This window comes from Xenopus tropicalis, chromosome 4, assembly GCF_000004195.4.
Source record: "Xenopus tropicalis strain Nigerian chromosome 4, UCB_Xtro_10.0, whole genome shotgun sequence".
Classification (NCBI taxonomy): Eukaryota; Metazoa; Chordata; class Amphibia; order Anura; family Pipidae; genus Xenopus; species Xenopus tropicalis.
Genome location: NC_030680.2, coordinates 30055263 through 30078561, shown reverse-complemented (window position 1 = coordinate 30078561; position 23299 = coordinate 30055263). Strand labels below are relative to the sequence as shown.

The window sequence follows — 23299 nt, the reverse complement described above, 5'->3', positions numbered from 1 at the left end:
ATCTTTGGGGGCACAGATCTTCCCTACTAAAGGGCTGTGTGTGCCTTGGGCTGGTACAGAAACCCAATACAAAATATTCATAATTTCTGCCCTACTTTACTTATTACTTATTCTAGTTCTTCTTTAAAGTAGAAAAAAAAATAAAAATTTAAGCCTAATACAAATATAATTCTAAGCAATTTTTCCAAGTATAATGATGAAACATTTTTAATGGATGTAATTATTTGCTAATGTAAATTCATATTCAGTAGGGACTAAAGCTTTTTTTGTTGACCAGTTCATTAATACATTTATCATTTTGAACTAACTTTTTAGCTCATTTTGAACTAACTTTTTAGAAAAACTATATAAAAAAAAATTATATAATGAAAAAAGATTAATATTTTCAAGTACAATTTACAAAACAAGGTTTGCAAAGGTGAACTGGCCCTTTAAATTAGTTCTCAACTTTCAATTGACATTTATCTCTTCATTAACATTCCAGCCTGGAGAGTCCTATACCCCAGACAATGAGGCATGTACCATCTATACATGTACATCTAATTATCAAGTGGAAACAACAAAGGAATCCTGTTCAATAAATGCAGCAGATTGTAAAAAGGTACAGTTTGTTCTCCCAGCAACAATTATAAATTGCTTATTAAAATTAAAGCATTTGCTTAGAGTAAAAGTACATGAATGTCAAAGTACTATAACACTTTTAAAGTCCGTCCAAACTCCAATATAACATATATAACCAGGGCCGGAACTAGGGTTAGGCAGAAAAGGCATGTGCCAAAGGTGCAATGCTTGGGGGGCGCTAGGCAAGTACCTCTTGTCTGCCTACATGTAGATCAGGCCCTCCAGTTCAGTAATACTTGTGTTGCTGCTCCTAACCAATTCCCTCAACCCACTCATAGTTATTATCACGGGGGGGGGGGATAAGGCAGGAAGGGGTTGGAGCGTGGTGGCCTTTGGCAACCGATCAGCATGAGTCGGCACATGAATAACATAGAGAGCAGAAATAAATGGTTGACAAATGCATAAAATTGAAAAAGATCTCTAATCCATGAACTATTGAACAGTTTTATGTTTAGTCCCCCCCGGCACTCAACATTACTCTCTCCTCCCTGCCATCCCCCTCTACTCAGAATCTTCTCACCAACCTGCTGCTCTGTGATTCCCCCAATGGCTCTGTTTCCTCTGGTCGAGCACAATTACTCCTCTGCAGGGTGGGCAGGAGATTTAAATGGTGTCAAAATCTCCCACCCAGTCCCCAATGGAGATTGCCACCGTAGACCTGGGGCTTTGTAGCCAGCCCACAAATTCAGGCATAATCCCTGCCAGAAATGATGGCAGGGAACTGCTGTAGTTTTTAATTCTAGAAACTAAACAGGAGTACAAGTCATATTTTATTGTATTTTTTTCCACAGGGATTCAAATATGTCATAGACGAAGGACAATGCTGTGGAAAATGTGAACCTGTGAGATGTGTCATTTATATGGACGACAACTCCACCAAAACTCTATTGGTACTAATACTGTATATTGTATGATAGGAATGAATAGAGATCAGTAATAAGCAGATCTGTCCCTCACCGAAAAATTTGCAAATCTTTTAAAAGATTCATGAAACGGTGGGTTTCACGTGGGTGACACTTTTTGGACATGCACAGAATTTTCCACATTGAATTTTGATGCCCGTTTCACAAAAAAACGCCAATGACAAAACGCGTAAATTAACCGCAAATCTATGCCTGCCAAATGATTTGGCCCCTCACTAATAGAGATATGAATTCAGGAAGAGAATAAGAATAATGTGGTCTGTAAACCTGAAAAATAAAAAAAGAGAAAAACCCATATTATTTGTGATTACAAAGTAAATTAAGATGTCATCAATAATAACAATCACATAAAAAATGTCGGTTTCTGTAGATCTGATTAAATAAAAATGCTCCAGCATGTAAAGGTTAGTATGAATATTTTAAATGCATATTCATGCATCTTTCTTAAAGTGCCGGTAACCCACTGCATCACACTAACCTACACATGGAACACACATGGAACATTGCATGTTGCCTCTTACATGAACTTAGTGGTTAAGTGTGATCTAGTGGGTACTAAAGCATCTATTTCTAAAGCATGGAATGGGATCAATTAACTTATAATAATACTAGTTATATGTGTCTGAACTTTGTAATCACTCTCAGCTTAATGTTCTTATTTCCAATATTAAATCTAAGCCTGGTGAGACCTACACTCCAGAAGATGACAAGTGCACTACCTATAGTTGTACACCAAACTATCAAGTGACATCTGAGAAGGAAAAATGCGCCGTTACTGAACAATCTGATTGCCCACAGGTACGAATGTGTCTGATAGCTACTTTTTGACACCTTGATATGCTTCATAAAGTCAGTCTTTTAGTGGCTCATTGACTCATTCTTTTGACTCCTTTATTTATTCAATGAAGCTTACATAGGATTTGGTTGTATTATAACAAGACTCCCAGTCCTTACATTACATAGAAGAGATTACATATCTCACAGTACTTTATATGTCACAGGGATATGCATACCAAAGTGCTGCTGATGGTGAATGCTGTGGAAACTGTACACAAGTGGCGTGTGTACTGGAAATGAGTGACAACTCTATTAAAGTCTTGCAGGTATGTTTCCAACTAATTATATAGAATACAGATCTTGTATGTTAACGATAAAATGGAGAGGTAATAAATCATAGAAAATAGAATTTAAAAAGTGTGTGTATATGTATATATATATATATATATATATATATATATATGTGTGTGTGTGTGTGTGTGTCTGAGCCTGGTTATTAGTTTCTGCTTAATATTTTTATTTCCAATATTAAATCTAAGCCTGGTGAGACCTACACTCCAGAAGATGACAAGTGCACTACCTATAGTTGTACACCAAACTATCAAGTGACATCTGAGAAGGAGAAATGCGCCGTTACTGAACAATCTGATTGTCCACAGGTACGAATGTGTCTGATAGCTTTTTTTTGACACCTTGATATGCTTCATAAAGTCAGTCTTTTAGTGGCTCATTGACTCATTCTTTTGACTCCTTCATTTATTCAATGAAGCTTACATAGGATTTGGTTATATTATAAAAAGACTTCCATTCCTTACATTACATAGAAGAGATTACATATCTCACAGTACTTTATATGTCACAGGGATATGCATACCAAAGAGCTGCTGATGGTGAATGCTGTGGAAATTGTACACAAGTGGCGTGTGTACTGAAAATGAGTGATAACTCCATTAAAGTCTTGCAGGTATGTTTCAACTAATTATACGGAATACAGATCTTGTATGTTAACGATAAAATGGAGAGGTAATAAACCATAGAACATAGAGTTTAAAAAGTGTGTGTGTATATCTATATAGATGTACAGTATATATATAGTGTGTGCATACAGGAACACAGGACTACACTCAACTGGAACTGTCAAAAGTGACTTATTTCAAACAAACATTTCCAATGTTTTGATCACAAAATGTGATCTTTTACAGTAAAAAACAGACAAAAAATTATATTTTAAAGAATAGTTTTGTATTTTAAGAATAATTTTCCTATCTAATATCAATAAGCATTGTGTGAGGGACAGTGCATGTAGCCTTAAGCTGAGAGTTTAAAGGTGCACTAAACTATGATATTCTACACTGCATCACACTGGAACACATAGAACGTTGCTTGTTGCCTCTTACCTGCACTTAGTGGTTTAGTGTGATGCAGTGAGTACTAAAGCATCCCATTCTAAAGCATTGAAAAGTACTTATTAACTCATAGTAGTACTAATTATGTGTGTCTGAGCTTGGTTATTAGTCTCAGCTTAATATTTTTATTTCCAATATTAAATCTAAGCCTGGTGAGACCTACACTCCAGAAGATGACAAGTGCACTACCTATAGTTGTACATCAAACTATCAAGTGACATCTGAGAAGGAGAAATGCGCCGTTACTGAACAATCTGATTGTCCACAGGTACGAATGTGTCTGATAGCTTCTTTTGGCTTTGAAATCATCCTAGTTAGACCTTGATATGCCTCATAAAGTCAGTCTTTTAGTGGCTCATTCTTTGACTCCTTCATTTATTCAATGAAGCTTACATAGGATTTGGCTGTATTATAACAAGACTCCCAGTCCTTACATTACATAGAAGAGATTACATATCTCACAGTACTTTATATGTCACAGGGATATGCATACCAAAGAGCTGCTGATGGTGAATGCTGTGGAAACTGTACACAAGTGAAGTGTGTACTGAAAATGAGTGATAACTCCATTAAAGTCTTGCAGGTATGTTTCCAACTAATAATACAGAATACAGATCTTGTATGTTAACGATAAAATGGAGAGGTAACCAATGTTTTTGGTTTGTCCCTGAGGAAGAGCACAGTTGGTGCTCGAAACGTTGGATCTTTTTCATTAAATATTTTTTTGTTTTCTAACAAAGTAACAAAGTCCCTGTGTGTGCGGCTCATTGTCTTGCTATATATATATACAGGTCCTTTTCAAAAAATTAGCATATTGTGATAAAGTTCATTATTTTCTGTAATGTACTGATAAACATCAGACTTTCATATATTTTAGATTCATTACACACAACTGAAGTAGTTCAAGCCTTTTCTTGTTTTAATATTGATGATTGTGGCATACAGCTCATGAAAACCCAAAATTCCTATCTCAAAAAATTAGCATATTTCACCCGCCCAATAAAAGAAAAGTGTTTTTAATACAAAAAAAGTCAACCTTCAAATAATTATGTTCAGTTATGCACTCAATACTTGGTCGGGAATCCTTTTGCAGAAATGACTGCTTCAATGTGGCGTGGCATGGAGGCAATCAGCCTGTGGCACTGCTCAGGTGTTATGGAGGCCCAGGATGCTTCAATAGCGGCCTTAAGCTCATCCAGAATGTTGGGTCTTGTGTCTCTCAACTTTCTCTTCACAATATCCCACAGATTCTCTATGGGGTTCAGGTCAGGAGAGTTGGCAGGCCAATTGAGCACAGTAATACCATGGGCAGTAAACCATTTACCAGTGGTTTTGGCACTGTGAGCAGGTGCCAGGTCGTGCTGAAAAATGAAATCTTCATCTCCATAAAGCTTTTCAGCAGATGGAAGCATGAAGTGCTCCAAAATCTCCTGATAGCTAGCTGCATTGACCCTGCCCTTGATAAAAACACAGTGGACCAACACCAGCAGCTGACATGGCACCCCAGACCATCACTGACTGTGGGTACTTGACACTGGACTTCAGGCATTTTGGCATTTCCCTCTCCCCAGTCTTCCTCCAGACTCTGGCACCTTGATTTCCGAATGACATACTTTGGACCACTGAGCAACAGTCCAGTGCTGCTTCTCTGTAGCCCAGGTCAGGCGCTTCTGCCGCTGTTTCTGGTTCAAAAGTGGCTTGACCTGGGGAATGCGGCACCTGTAGCCCATTTCCTGCACGCGCCTGTACACGGTGGCTCTGGATGTTTCTACTCCAGACTCAGTCCACTGCTTCCGCAGGTCCCCCAAGGTCAGGAATCGGTCCTTCTCCACAATCTTCCTCAGGGCCCAGTCACCTCTTCTCGTTGTGCAGCGTTTTCTGCCACACTTTTTCCTTCCCACAGACTTCCCACTGAGGTGCCTTGATACAGCACTCTGGGAACAGCCTATTTGTTCAGAAATTTCTTTCTGTGTCTTACCCTCTTGCTTGAGGGTGTCAATGATGGCCTTCTGGACAGCAGTCAGGTCGGCAGTCTTACCCATGATTGCGGTTTTGAGTAATGAACCAGGCTGGGAGTTTTTAAAAGCCTCAGGAATCTTTTGCAGGTTTTTAGAGTTAATTTGTTGATTCAGATGATTAGGTTAATAGCTCGTTTAGAGAACCTTTTCATGATATGCTAATTTTTTGAGATAGGAATTTTGGGTTTTCATGAGCTGTATGCCACAATCATCAATATTAAAACAAGAAAAGGCTTGAACTACTTCAGTTGTGTGTAATGAATCTAAAATATATGAAAGTCTGATGTTTATCAGTACATTACAGAAAATAATGAACTTTATCACAATATGCTAATTTTTTTAAAAGGACCTGTATATATAAACACAAAAACAAAATGAAATACTGGCACTCACGTATAATCCACAGCTTGGCCTGGGTGCAATCCTCAAAATTAGAATGAACACGAATTGGGAAAAGAAGCCGCACTCACAGGACTTAAGTACAAAAATAAAAAACTTTTAATGGTAAATCAGTGAACTGACGTTTCGGCTGAACACCTCAGCCTTTCTCAAAGTTAAACCACACTGTGAAAGCTAACATTAAATACACTGACTGGCGGGAAAAAACAGACAACACAGGGGTGTGACGTCACAGTTTCACGCTGCCGAATACACATCGGGCGTGAAATGTTAATTAGCATAGAATGTGTATTTCAACTGCACTGTGCAGAAGTGGGTATTGTGATCAAACCAAAACAACAATTATAGAGAGCGATACCAGGGGATAAGAAACAAGTATCAAGTGCAAAGAAACAATGTATCAGATAACTTGTTACGAGTAAATACTCTGAATTGTAAGGAGTGTAAGATACAAAGTGACATAGAGAGGAGATTACAGTTAAAGCCACAGATGAGATGCAGAACACAAAAGAACCAAAGAGTATATGCAGCGGGAAAAATTATAAAAAATAAAGTTAGTAAGATAGTGAAAGCTTTGATCATCAGGGCGAGGCAGCTGGGAGTCCCTATAGCTCAAAATTCATCTCGGGGCAATAGCTATCTTAAACGGGCCTTACTAGCAAAACCAAGTCTCGTAGAGAGGATCGCTATAGGCACAAATACTGGCATGTATGCCGGCAAATAGGGTTGCATCGAGAGAGCCGCTATGGGTATTTAGGTTGGTATGTGTGCCAGCTTATAAGGTGGGGTAGAAAGGACTGCTGTGGGTACTTACACTGGTATGCGTGCAGCAATGGAGCTGGCGATCAGTGTTAAATATAGTGCCAGTGCCGGCATCAGCATTACCGTTTATTGTGTCCATTAGGGGTAACGTGTCGGAAGCCCGATCATCAATTGCGCCCGTTCCGGGTAGTTGGCATCACAGTTGTGTGATTACAGGCAATATATGCATGCAACCAAACTAACCGTTATCGCCAGACCGGACGGGTTTGGACAGAATAATCCTGGTTTCCTCAATATGTATATGTATCGGGAAAAAGGTTTAGAACCTGTAAGATTAACAGGTGGCCAAAGTCAGGGACTGGTTGGCACTGGTGGTGTTCGTACCCCCGGTTGGAGGACATAAACCAACCAGGCCTTCCTATTATATCCCATCGGGTAGAAACATACTGTGGTACTCCTGCATGATGCCAGGGAGCAAACTTGTGGGTATCAATCACCTAAAGAGGCCTCAACAGAGGTCATAGCCAGCTCGTAACATGGGTATACTATCTGAGATACTACATTGCTCACGGCTCGGTAAGTGAATACAGTGCATACCCCGTGCGTGCAGCCGTGATATTACTACATGGAGGATAAGCAAAAAAGGTTTTTGGGGAAAGGGAGAAATGCATATACTACAATGGTAGAAATAAAGAAGTAGCTGAAACCAGGGGAAAGAGAGAGAGAACAAAGAGACACCCATGTCCACACAAATAGGATAAAAGCAAAACAAAACCTATAGAAGAAATTGCTTAACTAAGTATTGTACAAGAAATCGTTTCAAGCAATTCAAACTCTATACAAGTCCTAGGTGTTCAATAACCAGTACACCACGATGGCCAGGGACACGCAAGCGATTAATGCTGATCAGCATGTCTTATCTTGATGTCCTAATGGACACAATAAACGGTAATGCCGATGCCGGCACTGGCACTATATTTAACACTGATCGCCAGCTCCATTGCTGCACGCATACCAGTGTAAGTACCCACAGCAGTCCTTTCTACCCCACCTTATAAGCTGGCACACATACCAACCTAAATACCCATAGCGGCTCTCTCGATGCAACCCTATTTGCCGGCATACATGCCAGTATTTGTGCCTATAGCGATCCTCTCTACGAGACTTGGTTTTGCTAGTAAGGCCCGTTTAAGATAGCTATTGCCCCGAGATGAATTTTGAGCTATAGGGACTCCCAGCTGCCTCGCCCTGATGATCAAAGCTTTCACTATCTTACTAACTTTATTTTTTATAATTTTTCCCGCTGCATATACTCTTTGGTTCTTTTGTGTTCTGCATCTCATCTGTGGCTTTAACTGTAATCTCCTCTCTATGTCACTTTGTATCTTACACTCCTTACAATTCAGAGTATTTACTCGTAACAAGTTATCTGATACATTGTTTCTTTGCACTTGATACTTGTTTCTTATCCCCTGGTATCGCTCTCTATAATTGTTGTTTTGGTTTGATCACAATACCCACTTCTGCACAGTGCAGTTGAAATACACATTATATATATATATATATATATATATATATAGTGTGTGCATACGGGAATACAGGACTACACTCAACAGGAACTGTCAAAAGTGACTTATTTCAAAAAAACATTTCCAATGTGTTTTGATCACAAAATGTGATCATCTTCAGGAAAAAAAACAGACAGACAAAAACAAATATTCAAGAATATTTTTTTATTTTAAGAATAATTTTCCTATTTAATAAATATTAAAAAGTATTGTGTGAGGGACTGTGCATTTAGCCCAAGCTGAGAGTTTAAAGGTGCACTAAACTGATATTCTACCCTGCATCACACTGGAACACATGAAGCGTTGCTTGTTGCCTCTAACCTGAACTTAGTGGTTTAGTGTGATGCAGTGAGTACTAAACCATCCCATTCTACAGCATTGAAAAGTACTTATTAACTTATAGTAGTACTAGTTATGTGTGTCTGAGCTTGGTTATTAATCTCAGCTTAATATTTTTATTTCCAATATTAAATCTAAGCCTGGTGAGACCTACACTCCAGAAGATGACAAGTGCACTACCTATAGTTGTACACCAAACTATCAAGTGACATCTGAGAAGGAGAAATGCGCCGTTACTGAACAATCTGATTGTCCAAAGGTACGAATGTGTCTGATAGCTTCTTTTGGCTTTGAACTCATCCTAGTTATGCCTCGATATGCCTCATAAAGTCAGTCTTTTGATTCCATCATTTATTGAATGAAGCTTACATAGGATTTTGCTGTATTATAACAAGACTCCCAGTCCTTACATTACATAGGAGAGATTACATATCTCACAGTACTTTATATGTCACAGGGATATGCATACCAAAGAGCTGCTGATGGTGAATGCTGTGAATCTGTAACCATGGAAACATCACTTGTAGGACATTTACATCCATAGAGACTGTTAACCATATTGGGCCCTACAGACACAATATTGATGCTTATTTTTTGTACACTTTGTATTTATTCCCTTTAGCTTTGTATATTTATCAAGTCCTCTCAACAATCAGCAGCGTTAAAATTAAAAACACCATGAAATCTTAGCCTTCCACTTAAAGTAGTATTAAGTTTGCCCTCAATCTTGTGGCACTAATACCCCGTGGAAACTCTACAATCCCTGCCAGAAACAATTGTAGGAAACTGCTTCTATTTTATAATCCATAAAATAAATGGGTCATCGCAAACGTACAAAATCATATTTTGTTTTATTTTGTTTCACAGGGATTCAAATATGTCACAGAAGAAGGACAATGCTGTGGGAAGTGTGTACCTGTGGCATGTGTCATGTACAATAAGGACAACTCCACCACAGTTATTAAGGTACTAATGCTGCATTTCTTATGATAGGAATGGATAGAAATGTGATTCTAGAAAACAGACTAAGAACACTGTAGTCTTTAAAATGCAATGACCTGCAAAATGTAAAGAAGAGAAACAGTTTTATTACTAGTGATTGTAAAGCAAATTATGAAGGCATTAATAATACTAATTACAGCAAAAGTATAGTTATCTGTAAACTGATTTAAAATAGTGTAGCATGTAAGGGTTATTATGGGCATATTCCATACATTCCCATGTGGTGGCACCAGAATGCATGAGTGAACAGAACCCATTCTATCCCATAGTGACAGTACCCACTGTATCCCACTGACAAACACACATGGAACGTTGCTTGTTGCCTCTTACCTGCACTTAGTGGTTAGTGTGATGAAGTGAATACTAAAGCTTCCCATTCTAAAGCATGGAATAGTACTTATTAACTCAAGGTAATACTAGTTATGTGTGTCTGAACTTGGTAATTAGTCTTAACTTAAAGCTCTTATTTCCAAAATTAAATCTAAGCCTGGTGAGACCTACACTCCAGAAGATGACAAGTGCACTACCTATAGTTGTACATCAAACTATCAAGTGACATCTGAGAAGGAGAAATGCGCCGTTACTGAACAATCTGATTGCTCACAGGTACGAATGTGTCTGATAGCTTCTTTTGGCTTTGAAATCATCCTAGCTGCACCTTGATATGCTTCATAAAGTCAGTGTTTCAGTGGCTCATTCTTTGATTCCATCATTTATTCAATGAAACTTACATAGGATTTGGCTGTATTATAACAAGACTCCCAGTCCTTACATTACATAGAAGAGATTACATATCTCACAGTACTTTATATGTCACAGGGATATGCATACCAAAGAGCTGCTGATGGTGAATGCTGTGGAAACTGTACACAAGTGAAGTGTGTACTGAAAATGAGTGATAACTCCATTAAAGTCTTGCAGGTATGTTTCCAACTAATTATATAGAATACAGATCTTGTATGTTAACGATAAAATGGAGAGGTAACCAATGTTTTTGGTTTGTCCCTGAGGAAGAGCTCAGTTGGTGCTCGAAACGTTGGATCTTTTTCATTAAATATTTTTTTGTTTTCTAACAAAGTCCCTGTGTGTGCGGCTCATTGTCTTGCTATATATATATATATATAGTGTGTGCATACGGGAATACAGGAATACACTCAACAGGAACTGTCAAAAGTGACTTATTTCAAAAAAACATTTCCAAAGTGTTTTGATCACAAAATGTGATCATCTTCAGGAAAAAAAACAGACAGACAAAAACAAATATTCAAGAATATTTTTTAATTTTAAGAATAATTTTCCTATTTAATAAATATTAAAAAGTATTGTGTGAGGGACTGTGCATTTAGCCCAAGCTGAGAGTTTAAAGGTGCACTAAACTGATATTCTACCCTGCATCACACTGGAACACATGAAGCGTTGCTTGTTGCCTCTAACCTGAACTTAGTGGTTTAGTGTGATGCAGTGAGTACTAAACCATCCCATTCTACAGCATTGAAAAGTACTTATTAACTTATAGTAGTACTAGTTATGTGTGTCTGAGCTTGGTTATTAATCTCAGCTTAATATTTTTATTTCCAATATTAAATCTAAGCCTGGTGAGACCTACACTCCAGAAGATGACAAGTGCACTACCTATAGTTGTACACCAAACTATCAAGTGACATCTGAGAAGGAGAAATGCGCCGTTACTGAACAATCTGATTGCCCACAGGTACGAATGTGTCTGATAGCTTCTTTTAACTTTGAAATCATCCTAGCTGCACCTTGATATGCTTCATAAAGTCAGTCTTTTAGTGGCTCATTCTTTGATTCCATCATTTATTCAATGAAGCTTACATAGGATTTGGCTGTATTATAACAAGACTCCCAGTCCTTACATTACATAGAAGAGATTACATATCTCACAGTACTTTATATGTCACAGGGATATGCATACCAAAGAGCTGCTGATGGTGAATGCTGTGGAAACTGTACACAAGTGAAGTGTGTACTGAAAATGAGTGATAACTCCATTAAAGTCTTGCAGGTATGTTTCCAACTAATTATATAGAATACAGATCTTGTATGTTAACGATAAAATGGAGAGGTAACCAATGTTTTTGGTTTGTCCCTGAGGAAGAGCACAGTTGGTGCTCGAAACGTTGGATCTTTTTCATTAAATATTTTTTTGTTTTCTAACAAAGTCCCTGTGTGTGCGGCTCATTGTCTTGCTATATATATATATATATATATATATATATATAGTGTGTGCATACGGGAATACAGGAATACACTCAACAGGAACTGTCAAAAGTGACTTATTTCAAAAAAACATTTCCAATGTGTTTTGATCACAAAATGTGATCATCTTCAGGAAAAAAAACAGACAGACAAAAACAAATATTCAAGAATATTTTTTTATTTTAAGAATAATTTTCCTATTTAATAAATATTAAAAAGTATTGTGTGAGGGACTGTGCATTTAGCCCAAGCTGAGAGTTTAAAGGTGCACTAAACTGATATTCTACCCTGCATCACACTGGAACACATGAAGCGTTGCTTGTTGCCTCTAACCTGAACTTAGTGGTTTAGTGTGATGCAGTGAGTACTAAACCATCCCATTCTACAGCATTGAAAAGTACTTATTAACTTATAGTAGTACTAGTTATGTGTGTCTGAGCTTGATTATTAATGTCAGCTTAATATTTTTATTTCCAATATTAAATCTAAGCCTGGTGAGACCTACACTCCAGAAGATGACAAGTGCACTACCTATAGTTGTACACCAAACTATCAAGTTACATCTGAGAAGGAGAAATGCGCCGTTACTGAACAATCTGATTGTCCAAAGGTACGAATGTGTCTGATAGCTTCTTTTGGCTTTGAACTCATCCTAGTTATGCCTCGATATGCCTCATAAAGTCAGTCTTTTGATTCCATCATTTATTGAATGAAGCTTACATAGGATTTTGCTGTATTATAACAAGACTCCCAGTCCTTACATTACATAGAAGAGATTACATATCTCACAGTACTTTATATGTCACAGGGATATGCATACCAAAGAGCTGCTGATGGTGAATGCTGTGAATCTGTAACCATGGAAACATCACTTGTAGGACATTTACATCCATAGAGACTGTTAACCATATTGGGCCCTACAGACACAATATTGATGCTTATTTTTTGTACACTTTGTATTTATTCCCTTTAGCTTTGTATATTTATCAAGTCCTCTCAACAATCAGCAGTGTTAAAATTAAAAACACCATGAAATCTTAGCCTTCCACTTAAAGTAGTATTAAGTTTGCCCTCAATCTTGTGGCACTAATACCCAGTGGAAACTCTACAATCCCTGCCAGAAACAATTGTAGGAAACTGCTTCTGTTTTTAAATAAATAAAATAAACGGGTTATCGCAAACGTACAAAATCATATTTTGTTTTATTTTGTTTCACAGGGATTCAAATATGTCACAGAAGAAGGACAATGCTGTGGGAAGTGTGTACCTGTGGCATGTGTCATGTACAATAAGGACAACTCCACCACAGTTATTAAGGTACAAATGCTGCATTTCTTATGATAGGAATGGATAAAAATGTGATTCTAGAAAACAGACTAAGAACACTGTAGTCTTTAAAATGTAATGACCTACACAATGTGAAGAAGAGAAACAGTTTTATTACTAGTGATTACAAAGTAAATTATGAAGGCATTAATAATACTAATTACAGCAAAAGTATAGTTATCTGTAAACCGATTTAAAATAGTGTAGCATGTAAGGGTTATTATGGGCATATTCCATACATTCCCATGTGGTGGCACCAGAATGCATGAGTGAACAGAACCCATTCTATCCCATAGTGACAGTACCCACTGTATCCCACTGACAAACACACATGGAATGTTGCTTGTTGCCTCTTACCTGCACTTAGTGGTTAGTGTGATGCAGTGAGTACTAAAGCTTTCCATTCTAAAGCAGGGAATAGGACTTATTAACGCATGGTAATACTAGTTATGTGTGTCTGAACTTGGTAATAAGTCTCAGCTTAATGCTCTTTTTTCCAATATTAAATCTAAGCCCGGTGAGACCTACACTCCAGAAGATGACAAGTGCACTACCTATAGTTGTACACCAAACTATCAAGTTACATCTGAGAAGGAGAAATGCTCCGTTACTGAACAATCTGATTGCCCACAGGTACAAATGTGTCTGATAGCTTCTTTTGGCTTTGAAATCATCCTAGCTGCACCTTGATATGCTTCATAAAGTCAGTCTTTTAGTGGCTCATTCTTTGACTCCATCATTTATTCAATGAAGCTTACATAGGATTTGGCTGTATTATAACAAGACTCCCAGTCCTTACATTACATAGAAGAGATTACATATCTCACAGTACTTTATATGTCACAGGGATATGCATACCAAAGAGCTGCTGATGGTGAATGCTGTGGAAACTGTACACCAGTGGAGTGTGTACTGAAAATGAGTGATAACTCCATTAAAGTCTTGCAGGTATGTTTCCAACTAATGTTACGGAATACAGATCTACTACAGATCTAGGACTACTTTCATCATGAACTGTGAAAAATAACTTTAACAAATTTCCAATGTTTTGATTACAAACTGTGATCTTCTACAGGAAAAAACAGACAGACAAACAATTATATTTTTAAGAATCATTTTGCACAATAGCAATGTGTGAGGGACAGTGCCTTGAGCTGCGAGTTTAAAGGAGCACTAAACTATGATATTCTACAATTTCAGTTTAATAATTTTTACAGGGTGATTAACCTTTTTTAGAAATCATCATTTTACAATAGCAAACCATAAGTAATGGCATTTTTTATTTCATATTTACTTTCTATTTGATTCCATTTTTCATGGTGTTAACATTTCAGCCTGGAGAGACCTATACCCCAGAAAATGACGTGTGCACCATCTATACATGTACATCTGATTATCAAGTGGAAACAACAAAGAAATCCTGTTCATTAAATGCAGCAGATTGTAAAAAGGTACAGTTTGTTCTCCCAGTGGGAATTTCACATTGCTTAGTAAAATGAAAGTATTGAGAATATATCTCACTCATATAATTCAGAAGTGATAATTCCAGAAAAAGAGAGTGCAATAATGCCAAAATATAACTTTAACACCTTTGAAGTTGAGACAAACTCTAATAGAACATGAATAACATAGAGAGTCAAAACAAATTGTTGTTACTGGTTGATTATAATCCATCTATTGGTTATGGCCAAATGATCATTACTAAACTTGAATTATGATAGATACTTTGCTAATTAAGTGCAAACTGAAAGCAATGATAATGCTAACAATGCTCATTTTTGCCTCGTGCTATCAATCCATAGATGAGCACAAGGCTGCTCTTTCTAGCTTCTCCTTGCTATGTTATGTTCCTAGATGTACTCCTTATGAAACTAGACCTCATCTATGAGGCGACTGTTTCCAGACTTTCTCTAGAAGGGTTGTCTCTTTAGGGCAGAACTCTTTACCGGGTCTTGTTGACACCAGGTTCCCCAAACACATCTACCTGGTTCAGCAGCTAAAAAGCCAAAGATAAAGAACAACCCCTTTCCAATCACTATAATAAAGAGTGACAGTAAACAGTCACAATCCTATGGGCCAATAACATAGATATGTACAGGCTTCTGCCTAGTAACTATGGGAATATCACATGCTTTTACATTCATAGAGACTGTTAACCTTATTGTTCCCTACAGACACAATATCGATGCTTATTTTTTGTACACTTTGTATCTTTTACCTTTAGCTTTGTATATTAATTAAGTCCTCTACATCAGTGCTGTCCAACTTCTGCGGTGCCAAGGGCCGGAATTTCTCTCGCATACATGGTGGAGGGCCGCTAATGAAAGCCAGTTTTGGCCACTCCCCCATTTTAAACCACACCCACTTCAAAACACAACCAATTTATCACAATGGTCGCTGCAGGGATATCAACCATCGTTCATATGTTAAAGAATTATATTATGTCATATTAAGACACACCCTTAAATCCATATGCCTCCTCCCCTGTGGATAGCACAGCAACCCCCAGCATATAATTTCACACTTTAGGGACCATTAAATGGCTATTTCCAACTGCTAACAAACTCCCAGAACAAACCCCTGCCAGGTTCACCTCCCACAGGCAACATAGGGCAGGCAGAGTATGGCACACACAGGCAGCACTCTGCCTGTCCTATGCTGCCTGTGTGTGCCATACTCTGCCTGTCCTACCCTGCCTGTGTGTGCCATACTCTGCCTGCCATATTCTGCCTGTGTGTGCCATACACTGCCTGTCCTATGCTGCCCGTGTGTGCCATACTCTGCCTGCCCTACCCTGCCTGTGTGTGCCATACTCTGCCTGTCCTATTCTGCCTGTGTGTGCATACACTGCCTGCCCTATGCTGTCTGTGTGTGCCATACTCTGCCTGCCCTAGGCAGCATAGGCCAGGCAGTACATACAATGTCTGAGGTGTGAAGATGTGAACAATGTGGGTGATAATAGCCTGAGCCTGAGGTGTGAACACTGCAGGGGTAGAACAATGCAGAGATTAAAAGGTGTGAAAAACATTTTGAATCTGAGGTGAGAACCATTCAGGGGGCCAGTTAATCTCAGTACTGATACCATTTAAAGCTAACAAAAAGTTAAGTCATCAAAGCAGCCAGACAGGTGGGGGGCCACACAGAGGGGGGTCGAGGGCCGCCAGTTGGACAGCACTGCTCTACACAATCAGTAATGTTAGAAGTACAAACACCATGAAATCTTAGCCTCCCACTTAAAGTAGTATTAAATTTGCCTTCAATCTTGTGGCACTAATACTCTATGGCAGTGCTGTCCAACTTCTGTGGTACCGAGGGCCGGAATTTTTCCGACCTACGTGGTGGAGGGCCAATAATGGAAGCCAGTTTTGACCACTCCCCTTTTTGAAACTGCACCCACTTGAAACCACACCCGTGTTATCAGATGACCATACCCATTTTAATTGTTGTAGTACAGCAAAAACCTGCCATACCCTGCCTTCCATACCCTGCCTGTGTGTGCCATACTCTGCCTTCCCTACCCTGCCTGCGTGTGCCATACTTTGACTGTGTGTGCCATTCTTGGCTGGTTTGTGCCATACTTGGCCTGTGTGTGCCATACTGTGCCTGCCCTACCCTGCTTGTGTGTACCATACTCTGCCTGCCCTACCCTGTCTGTGTGTGCCATACTCTGCCTGCCCTACCCTGCCTGTGTGTGCCATACTCTGCTTGCCCTATGCTGCCTGTGTGTATGACACACACAGGTAGCATACAGTGACACAATGCTGACACTGCTCCTACAGTCTGCACAATAACTATATATTAAAAAACTTTTTAATTGCAGTACCACCTCAGTATATGTTCTTTTTGTAATGTGCAGGGATTATTTGTGGGTCTGAGGTGTGAACAGGGGAACAATGTGGGTGATTACAGTCTGAGCCTGAGGTGTGAACACTGCAGGGGGTGAACAATGCAGAGATTAAAAGGTGTGAACAACACATAGAATAACATTTTTAAACAATACAGAGGGATTACAGCCTGAATCTGAGGTGAGAACCATGCAAGGGGGGGCAGTTAATCACAGTACTGATACCATTTAAAGCTTACACAAGAGTAAGCCATTGAAGTAGCCAGACAGGTGAGGGGCCCACGGGCCGCCAGTTGGACAGCACTGCTCTATGGAAACTGTACAATCTCTGCCAGAAACAATGGCAGGAAACTGCTACTGTTTTTAAACCCAGAAAATAAACAGGTTATCACAAACATACAAAATCAGATTTTATTGTATTTTGTTTCACAGGGATTCAAATATGTCACAGAAGAAGGACAATGCTGTGGGAAGTGTGTACCTGTGGCATGTGTCATGTACAATAAGGACAACTCCACCACAGTTATTAAGGTACTAATGCTGCATTTCTTATGATAGGAATGGATAGAAATGTGATTTCAGAAAACAGAGTAAGAACACTGCAGTTTTTAAAATGCAATGACCTGCAAAATGTAAAACTAGAAACAGTTTTATTACTTGTGATTGTAAAGTAAATTATGAAGGTATTGATAATACTAATAACAGCAAAATTGTAGGTATCTGTAAAACTGATTTAAAATAGAGTAGCATGTAAGGGTTATTATGGGCATTTTCCATACATTCCCATGTGGTGGCACCAGAATGCATGAGTGAACAGAACCCATTCTATCCCATAGTGACAGTACCCACTGTATCCCACTGACAAACACACATGGAATGTTGCTTGTTGCCTTATTAACTAATAGTAATACTAGTTATGTGTTTCTGAACTTGGTAATTAGTCTCAGCTTAATGCTCTTATTTCCAATATTAAATCTAAGCCTGGTGAGACCTACACTCCAGAAGATGACAAGTGCACTACCTATAGTTGTACACCAAACTATCAAGTGACATCTGAGAAGGAGAAATGCTCCGTTACTGAACAATCTGATTGTCCACAGGTACGAATGTGTCTGATAGCTGTATTATAACAAGACTCCCAGTCCTTACATTACATAGAAGAGATTACATATCTCACAGTACTTTATATGTCACAGGGATATGCATACCAAAGAGCTGCTGATGGTGAATGCTGTGAATCTGTAACCATGGAAACATCACTTAAAGGACATTTACATCCATAGAGACTGTTAACCATATTGGGCCCTACAGACACAATATTGATGCTCATTTTTTTGTACACTTTGTATCTTTTCCCTTTAGCTTTGTATATTTATCAAGTTCCCTCAACAATCAGCATTGTCAAAATTAAAAATCATCCTAGCCTTCAACTTAAAGTAGTATTAAGTTTGCCTTCAATCTTGTGGCACTAATACCCTGTGGAAACTCTACAATCCCTGCCAGAAACAACTGTAGGAAACTGCTTCTGTTTTTAAATAAATAAAATAAACAGGTCATCGCAAACGTACAAAATCATATTTTGTTTTATTTTGTTTCACAGGGATTCAAATATGTCACAGAAGAAGGACAATGCTGTGGGAAGTGTGTACCTGTGGCATGTGTCATGTACAATAAGGACAACTCAACCACAGTTATTAAGGTACTAATGCTGCATTTCTTATGATAGGAATGGATAGAAATGTGATTCCAGAAAACAGACTAAGAACACTGTAGTCTTTAAAATGCAATGACCTGCAAAATGTAAAGAAGAGAAACAGTTTTATTACTAGTGATTGTAAAGCAAATTATGACGGCATTAATAATACTAATAACAGCAAAAGTGTAGGTATCTGTAAACTGATTTAAAATAGTGTAGCATGTAAGGGTTATTATGGGCATATTCCATACATTCCCATGTGGTGGCACCAGAATGCATGAGTGAACAGAACCCATTCTATCCCATAGCAGCATAACAGCTTAATGCTCTTATTTCCAATATTAAATCTAAGCCTGGTGAGACCTACACTCCAGAAGATGACAAGTGCACTACCTATAGTTGTACACCAAACTATCAAGTGACATCTGAGAAGGAGAAATGCGCCGTTACTGAACAATCTGATTGTCCACAGGTACGAATGTGTCTGATAGCTTCTTTTAACTTTGAAATCATCCTAGCTGCACCTTGATATGCTTCATAAAGTCAGTCTTTTAGTGGCTCATTCTTTGACTCCATCATTTATTCAATGAAGCTTACATAGGATTTGGCTGTATTATAACAAGACTCCCAGTCCTTACATTACATAGAAGAGATTACATATCTCACAGTACTTTATATGTCACAGGGATATGCATACCAAAGAGCTGCTGATGGTGAATGCTGTGAAACTGTAACTATGGAAATATCACTTGTAGGACATTTACATCCATAAAGACTGTTAACCATATTGGTCCCTACAGACACAATATTGATGCTCATTTTTTATACACTTTGTATCTTTTTCCTTTAGCTTTGTATATTTATCAAGTCCTCTCCACAATCAGCAGTGTTAAAATTAAAAACACCATGAAATCTTAGCCTTCCACTTAAAGTAGTATTAAGTTTGCCCTCAATCTTGTGGCACTAATACCCTGTGGAAACTCTACAATGCCTGCCAGAAACAACTGTAGGAAACTGCTTCTGTTTTTAAATAAATAAAATAAACGGGTCATCGCAAATGTACAAAATCATATTTTGTTTTATTTGGTTCCACAGGGATTCAAATATGTCACAGAAGAAGGACAATGCTGTGGGAAGTGTGTACCTGTGGCATGTGTCATGTACAATAAGGACAACTCCACCACAGTTATTAAGGTACTAATGCTGCATTTCTTATGATAGGAATGGATAGAAATGTGATTTCAGGAAACAGACTAAGAACACTGTAGTCTTAAAAATGCAATGACCTGCAAAATGTAAAGAAGAGAAACAGTTTTATTACTAGTGATTGTAAAGCAAACTATGACGGCATTAATAATACTAATAACAGCAAAAGTGTAGGTATCTGTAAACTGATTTAAAATAGTGTAGCATGTAAGGGTTATTATGGGCATATTCCATACATTCCCATGTGGTGGCACCAGAATGCATGAGTGAACAGAACCCATTCTATCCCATAGTGACAGTACCCACTGTATCTCACTGACAAACACACATGGAACGTTGCTTGTTGCCTCTTTCCTGCACTTAGTGGTTTAGTCTGATGCAGTGAGTACTAAAGCTTCCCATTCTAAAGCATTGAAAAGTACTTATTAATGCTTATAACTATGTGTATCTGAACTTGGTAATTAGTCTTAACTTAATGCTCTTATTTCCAAAATTAAATCTAAGCCTGGTGAGACCTACACTCCAGAAGATGACAAGTGCACTACCTATAGTTGTACACCAGACTATCAAGTGACATCTGAGAAGGAGAAATGCGCCGTTACTGAACAATCTGATTGTCCACAGGTACGAATGTGTCTGATAGCTTCTTTTGGCTTTGAAATCATCCTAGCTGCACCTTGATATGCTTCATAAAGTCAGTCTTTTAGTGGCTCATTCTTTGACTCCATCACTTATTCAATGAAGCTTACATAGGATTTGGCTGTATTATAACAAGATTCCCAGTCCTTACATTACATAGAAGAGATTACATATCTCACAGTACTTTATATGTCACAGGGATATGCATACCAAAGAGCTGCTGATGGTGAATGCTGTGGAAACTGTACACAAGTGGCGTGTGTACTGGAAATGAGTGATAACTCCGTTAAAGTCTTGCAGGTATGTTTCCAACTAATTATATAGGATAAAGATCTTGTATGTTAACGATAAAATGGAAAGGTAATAAATCATAGAAAATAGAATTTAAAAAGTGTATATATATATATATATATATATATATATGTGTGTGTGTGTCTGAGCCTGGTTATTAGTTTCTGCTTAATATTTTTATTTCCAATATTAAATCTAAGCCTGGTGAGACCTACACTCCAGAAGATGACAAGTGCACTACCTATAGTTGTACACCAAACTATCAAGTGACATCTGAGAAGGAGAAATGCGCCGTTACTGAACAATCTGATTGTCCACAGGTACGAATGTGTCTGATAGCTTCTTTTGGCTTTGAAATCATCCTAGCTGCACCTTGATATGCTTCATAAAGTCAGTCTTTTAGTGGCTCATTCTTTGACTCCATCATTTATTGAATGAAGCTTACATAGGATTTGGCTGTATTATAACAAGACTCCCAGTCCTTACATTACATAGAAGAGATTACATAACTCACAGTACTTTATATGTCACAGGGATATGCATACCAAAGAGCTGCTGATGGTGAATGCTGTGAAACTGTAACTATGGAAATATTACTTGTAGGACATTTACATCCGTAAAGACTGTTAACCATATTGGTCCCTACAGACACAATATTGATGCTCATTTTTTAGACACTTTGTATCTTATTCCTTTAGCTTTGTATATTTATCAAGTTCTCTCCACAATCAGCAGTGTTAAAATTATAAACACCATGAAATCTAAGACTTCCACTTAAAGTAGTATTAAGTTTGCCTTCAATCTTGTGGCACTAATACCCTGTGGAAACTCTACAATCCCTGCCAGAAACAACCGTAGGAAACTGCTTCTGTTTTTAAATAAATAAAATAAACGGGTCATCGCAAATGTACAAAATCATATTTTGTTTTATTTTGTTTCACAGGGATTCAAATATGTCACAGAAGAAGGACAATGCTGTGGGAAGTGTGTACCTGTGGCATGTGTCATGTACAATAAGGACAACTCCACCACAGTTATTAAGGTACTAATGCTGCATTTCTTATGATAGGAATGGATAGAAATGTGATTCTAGAAAACAGACTAAGAACACTGTAGTCTTTAAAATGTAATGACCTACACAATGTAAAGAAGAGAAACACTTTTATTAGTAGTGATTACAAAGTAAATTATGAAGGCATTAATAATACTAATTACAGCAAAAGAATAGTTATCTGTAAATTGATTTAAAATAGTGTAGCATGTAAGGGTTATTATGGGCATATTCCATACATTCCCATGTGGTGGCACCAGAAGGCATGAGTGAACAGAACCTATTCTATCCCATAGTGACAGTACCCACTGTATCCCACTGACAAACACACATGGAATGTTGCTTGTTGCCTCTTACCTGCACTTAGTGGCTGGGTGTGATGCAGTGAGTACTAAAGCTTCCCATTCTAAAGCATTGAAAAGTACTTATTAACTCAAGGTAATACTAGTTATGTGTGTCTGAACTTGGTAATTAGTCTAAACTTAATGCTCTTATTTCCAATATTAAATCTAAGCCTGGTGAGACCTACACTCCAGAAGATGACAAGTGCACTACCTATAGTTGTACACCAAACTATCAAGTTACATCTGAGAAGGAGAAATGCGCCGTTACTGAACAATCTGATTGCCCACAGGTACGAATGTGTCTGATAGCTTATTTTGGCTTTGAAATCATCCTAGCTGCACCTTGATATGCTTCATAAAGTCAGTCTTTTAGTGGCTCATTCTTTGACTCCATCATTTATTCAATGAAGCTTACATAGGATTTGGCTGTATTATAACAAGACTCCCAGTCCTTACATTACATAGAAGAGATTACATATCTCACAGTACTTTATATGTCACAGGGATATGCATACCAAAGAGCTGCTGATGGTGAATGCTGTGAAACTGTAACTATGGAAATATCACTTGTAGGACATTTACATCCATAAAGACTGTTAACCATATTGGTCCCTACAGACACAATATTGATGCTCATATTTTGGATACGTTGTATCTTTTCCCTTTAGCTTTGTATATTTATCAAGTTCTCTCCACAATCAACAGTGTTAAAATTAAAAACACCATGAAATCTAAGCCTTCCACTTAAAGTAGTATTAAGTTTGCCTTCAATCTTGTGGCACTAATACCCTGTGGAAACTCTACAATCCCTGCCAGAAACAACTGTAGGAAACTGCTTCTGTTTTTAAATAAATAAAATAAACGGGT

General features: G+C 38.0%; 1 protein-coding gene across 3 annotated transcripts in view; it reads left to right on the top strand.

Moving 5' to 3' along the window:
- LOC108647333 (mucin-2-like) overlaps nt 1–23046 on the top strand; it is a 70381-nt gene extending 47335 nt beyond the window's left edge. The window contains exons 45-74 of one of the 3 annotated variants that reach the window (XM_031900597.1): nt 485–601; nt 1413–1511; nt 2223–2342; nt 2546–2647; nt 2861–2980; nt 3184–3285; nt 3876–3995; nt 4209–4310; nt 8953–9072; nt 9681–9779; nt 10302–10421; nt 10635–10736; nt 11407–11526; nt 11740–11841; nt 12526–12645; nt 13254–13352; nt 13875–13994; nt 14208–14309; nt 14696–14812; nt 17638–17736; nt 18186–18305; nt 18806–18904; nt 19254–19373; nt 19997–20095; nt 20612–20731; nt 20945–21046; nt 21238–21357; nt 21981–22079; nt 22603–22722; nt 22936–23046. In XM_031900597.1, the coding sequence (XP_031756457.1) occupies nt 485–601; nt 1413–1511; nt 2223–2342; nt 2546–2647; nt 2861–2980; nt 3184–3285; nt 3876–3995; nt 4209–4310; nt 8953–9072; nt 9681–9779; nt 10302–10421; nt 10635–10736; nt 11407–11526; nt 11740–11841; nt 12526–12645; nt 13254–13352; nt 13875–13994; nt 14208–14309; nt 14696–14812; nt 17638–17736; nt 18186–18305; nt 18806–18904; nt 19254–19373; nt 19997–20095; nt 20612–20731; nt 20945–21046; nt 21238–21357; nt 21981–22079; nt 22603–22722; nt 22936–23022 (3288 nt within the window). In that variant the 3' untranslated portion in view covers nt 23023–23046. Of the gene's footprint in view, nt 1–484; nt 602–1412; nt 1512–2222; nt 2343–2545; nt 2648–2860; nt 2981–3183; nt 3286–3875; nt 3996–4208; nt 4311–8952; nt 9073–9680; nt 9780–10301; nt 10422–10634; nt 10737–11406; nt 11527–11739; nt 11842–12525; nt 12646–13253; nt 13353–13874; nt 13995–14207; nt 14310–14695; nt 14813–17637; nt 17737–18185; nt 18306–18805; nt 18905–19253; nt 19374–19586; nt 19700–19996; nt 20096–20611; nt 20732–20944; nt 21047–21237; nt 21358–21570; nt 21673–21980; nt 22080–22602; nt 22723–22935 lie in introns of those variants that run through there. The other 2 variants (XM_031900598.1, XM_031900599.1) reach the window with 2 other exon arrangements.
- The last annotated feature ends 253 nt before the right edge of the window (nt 23047–23299 follow it).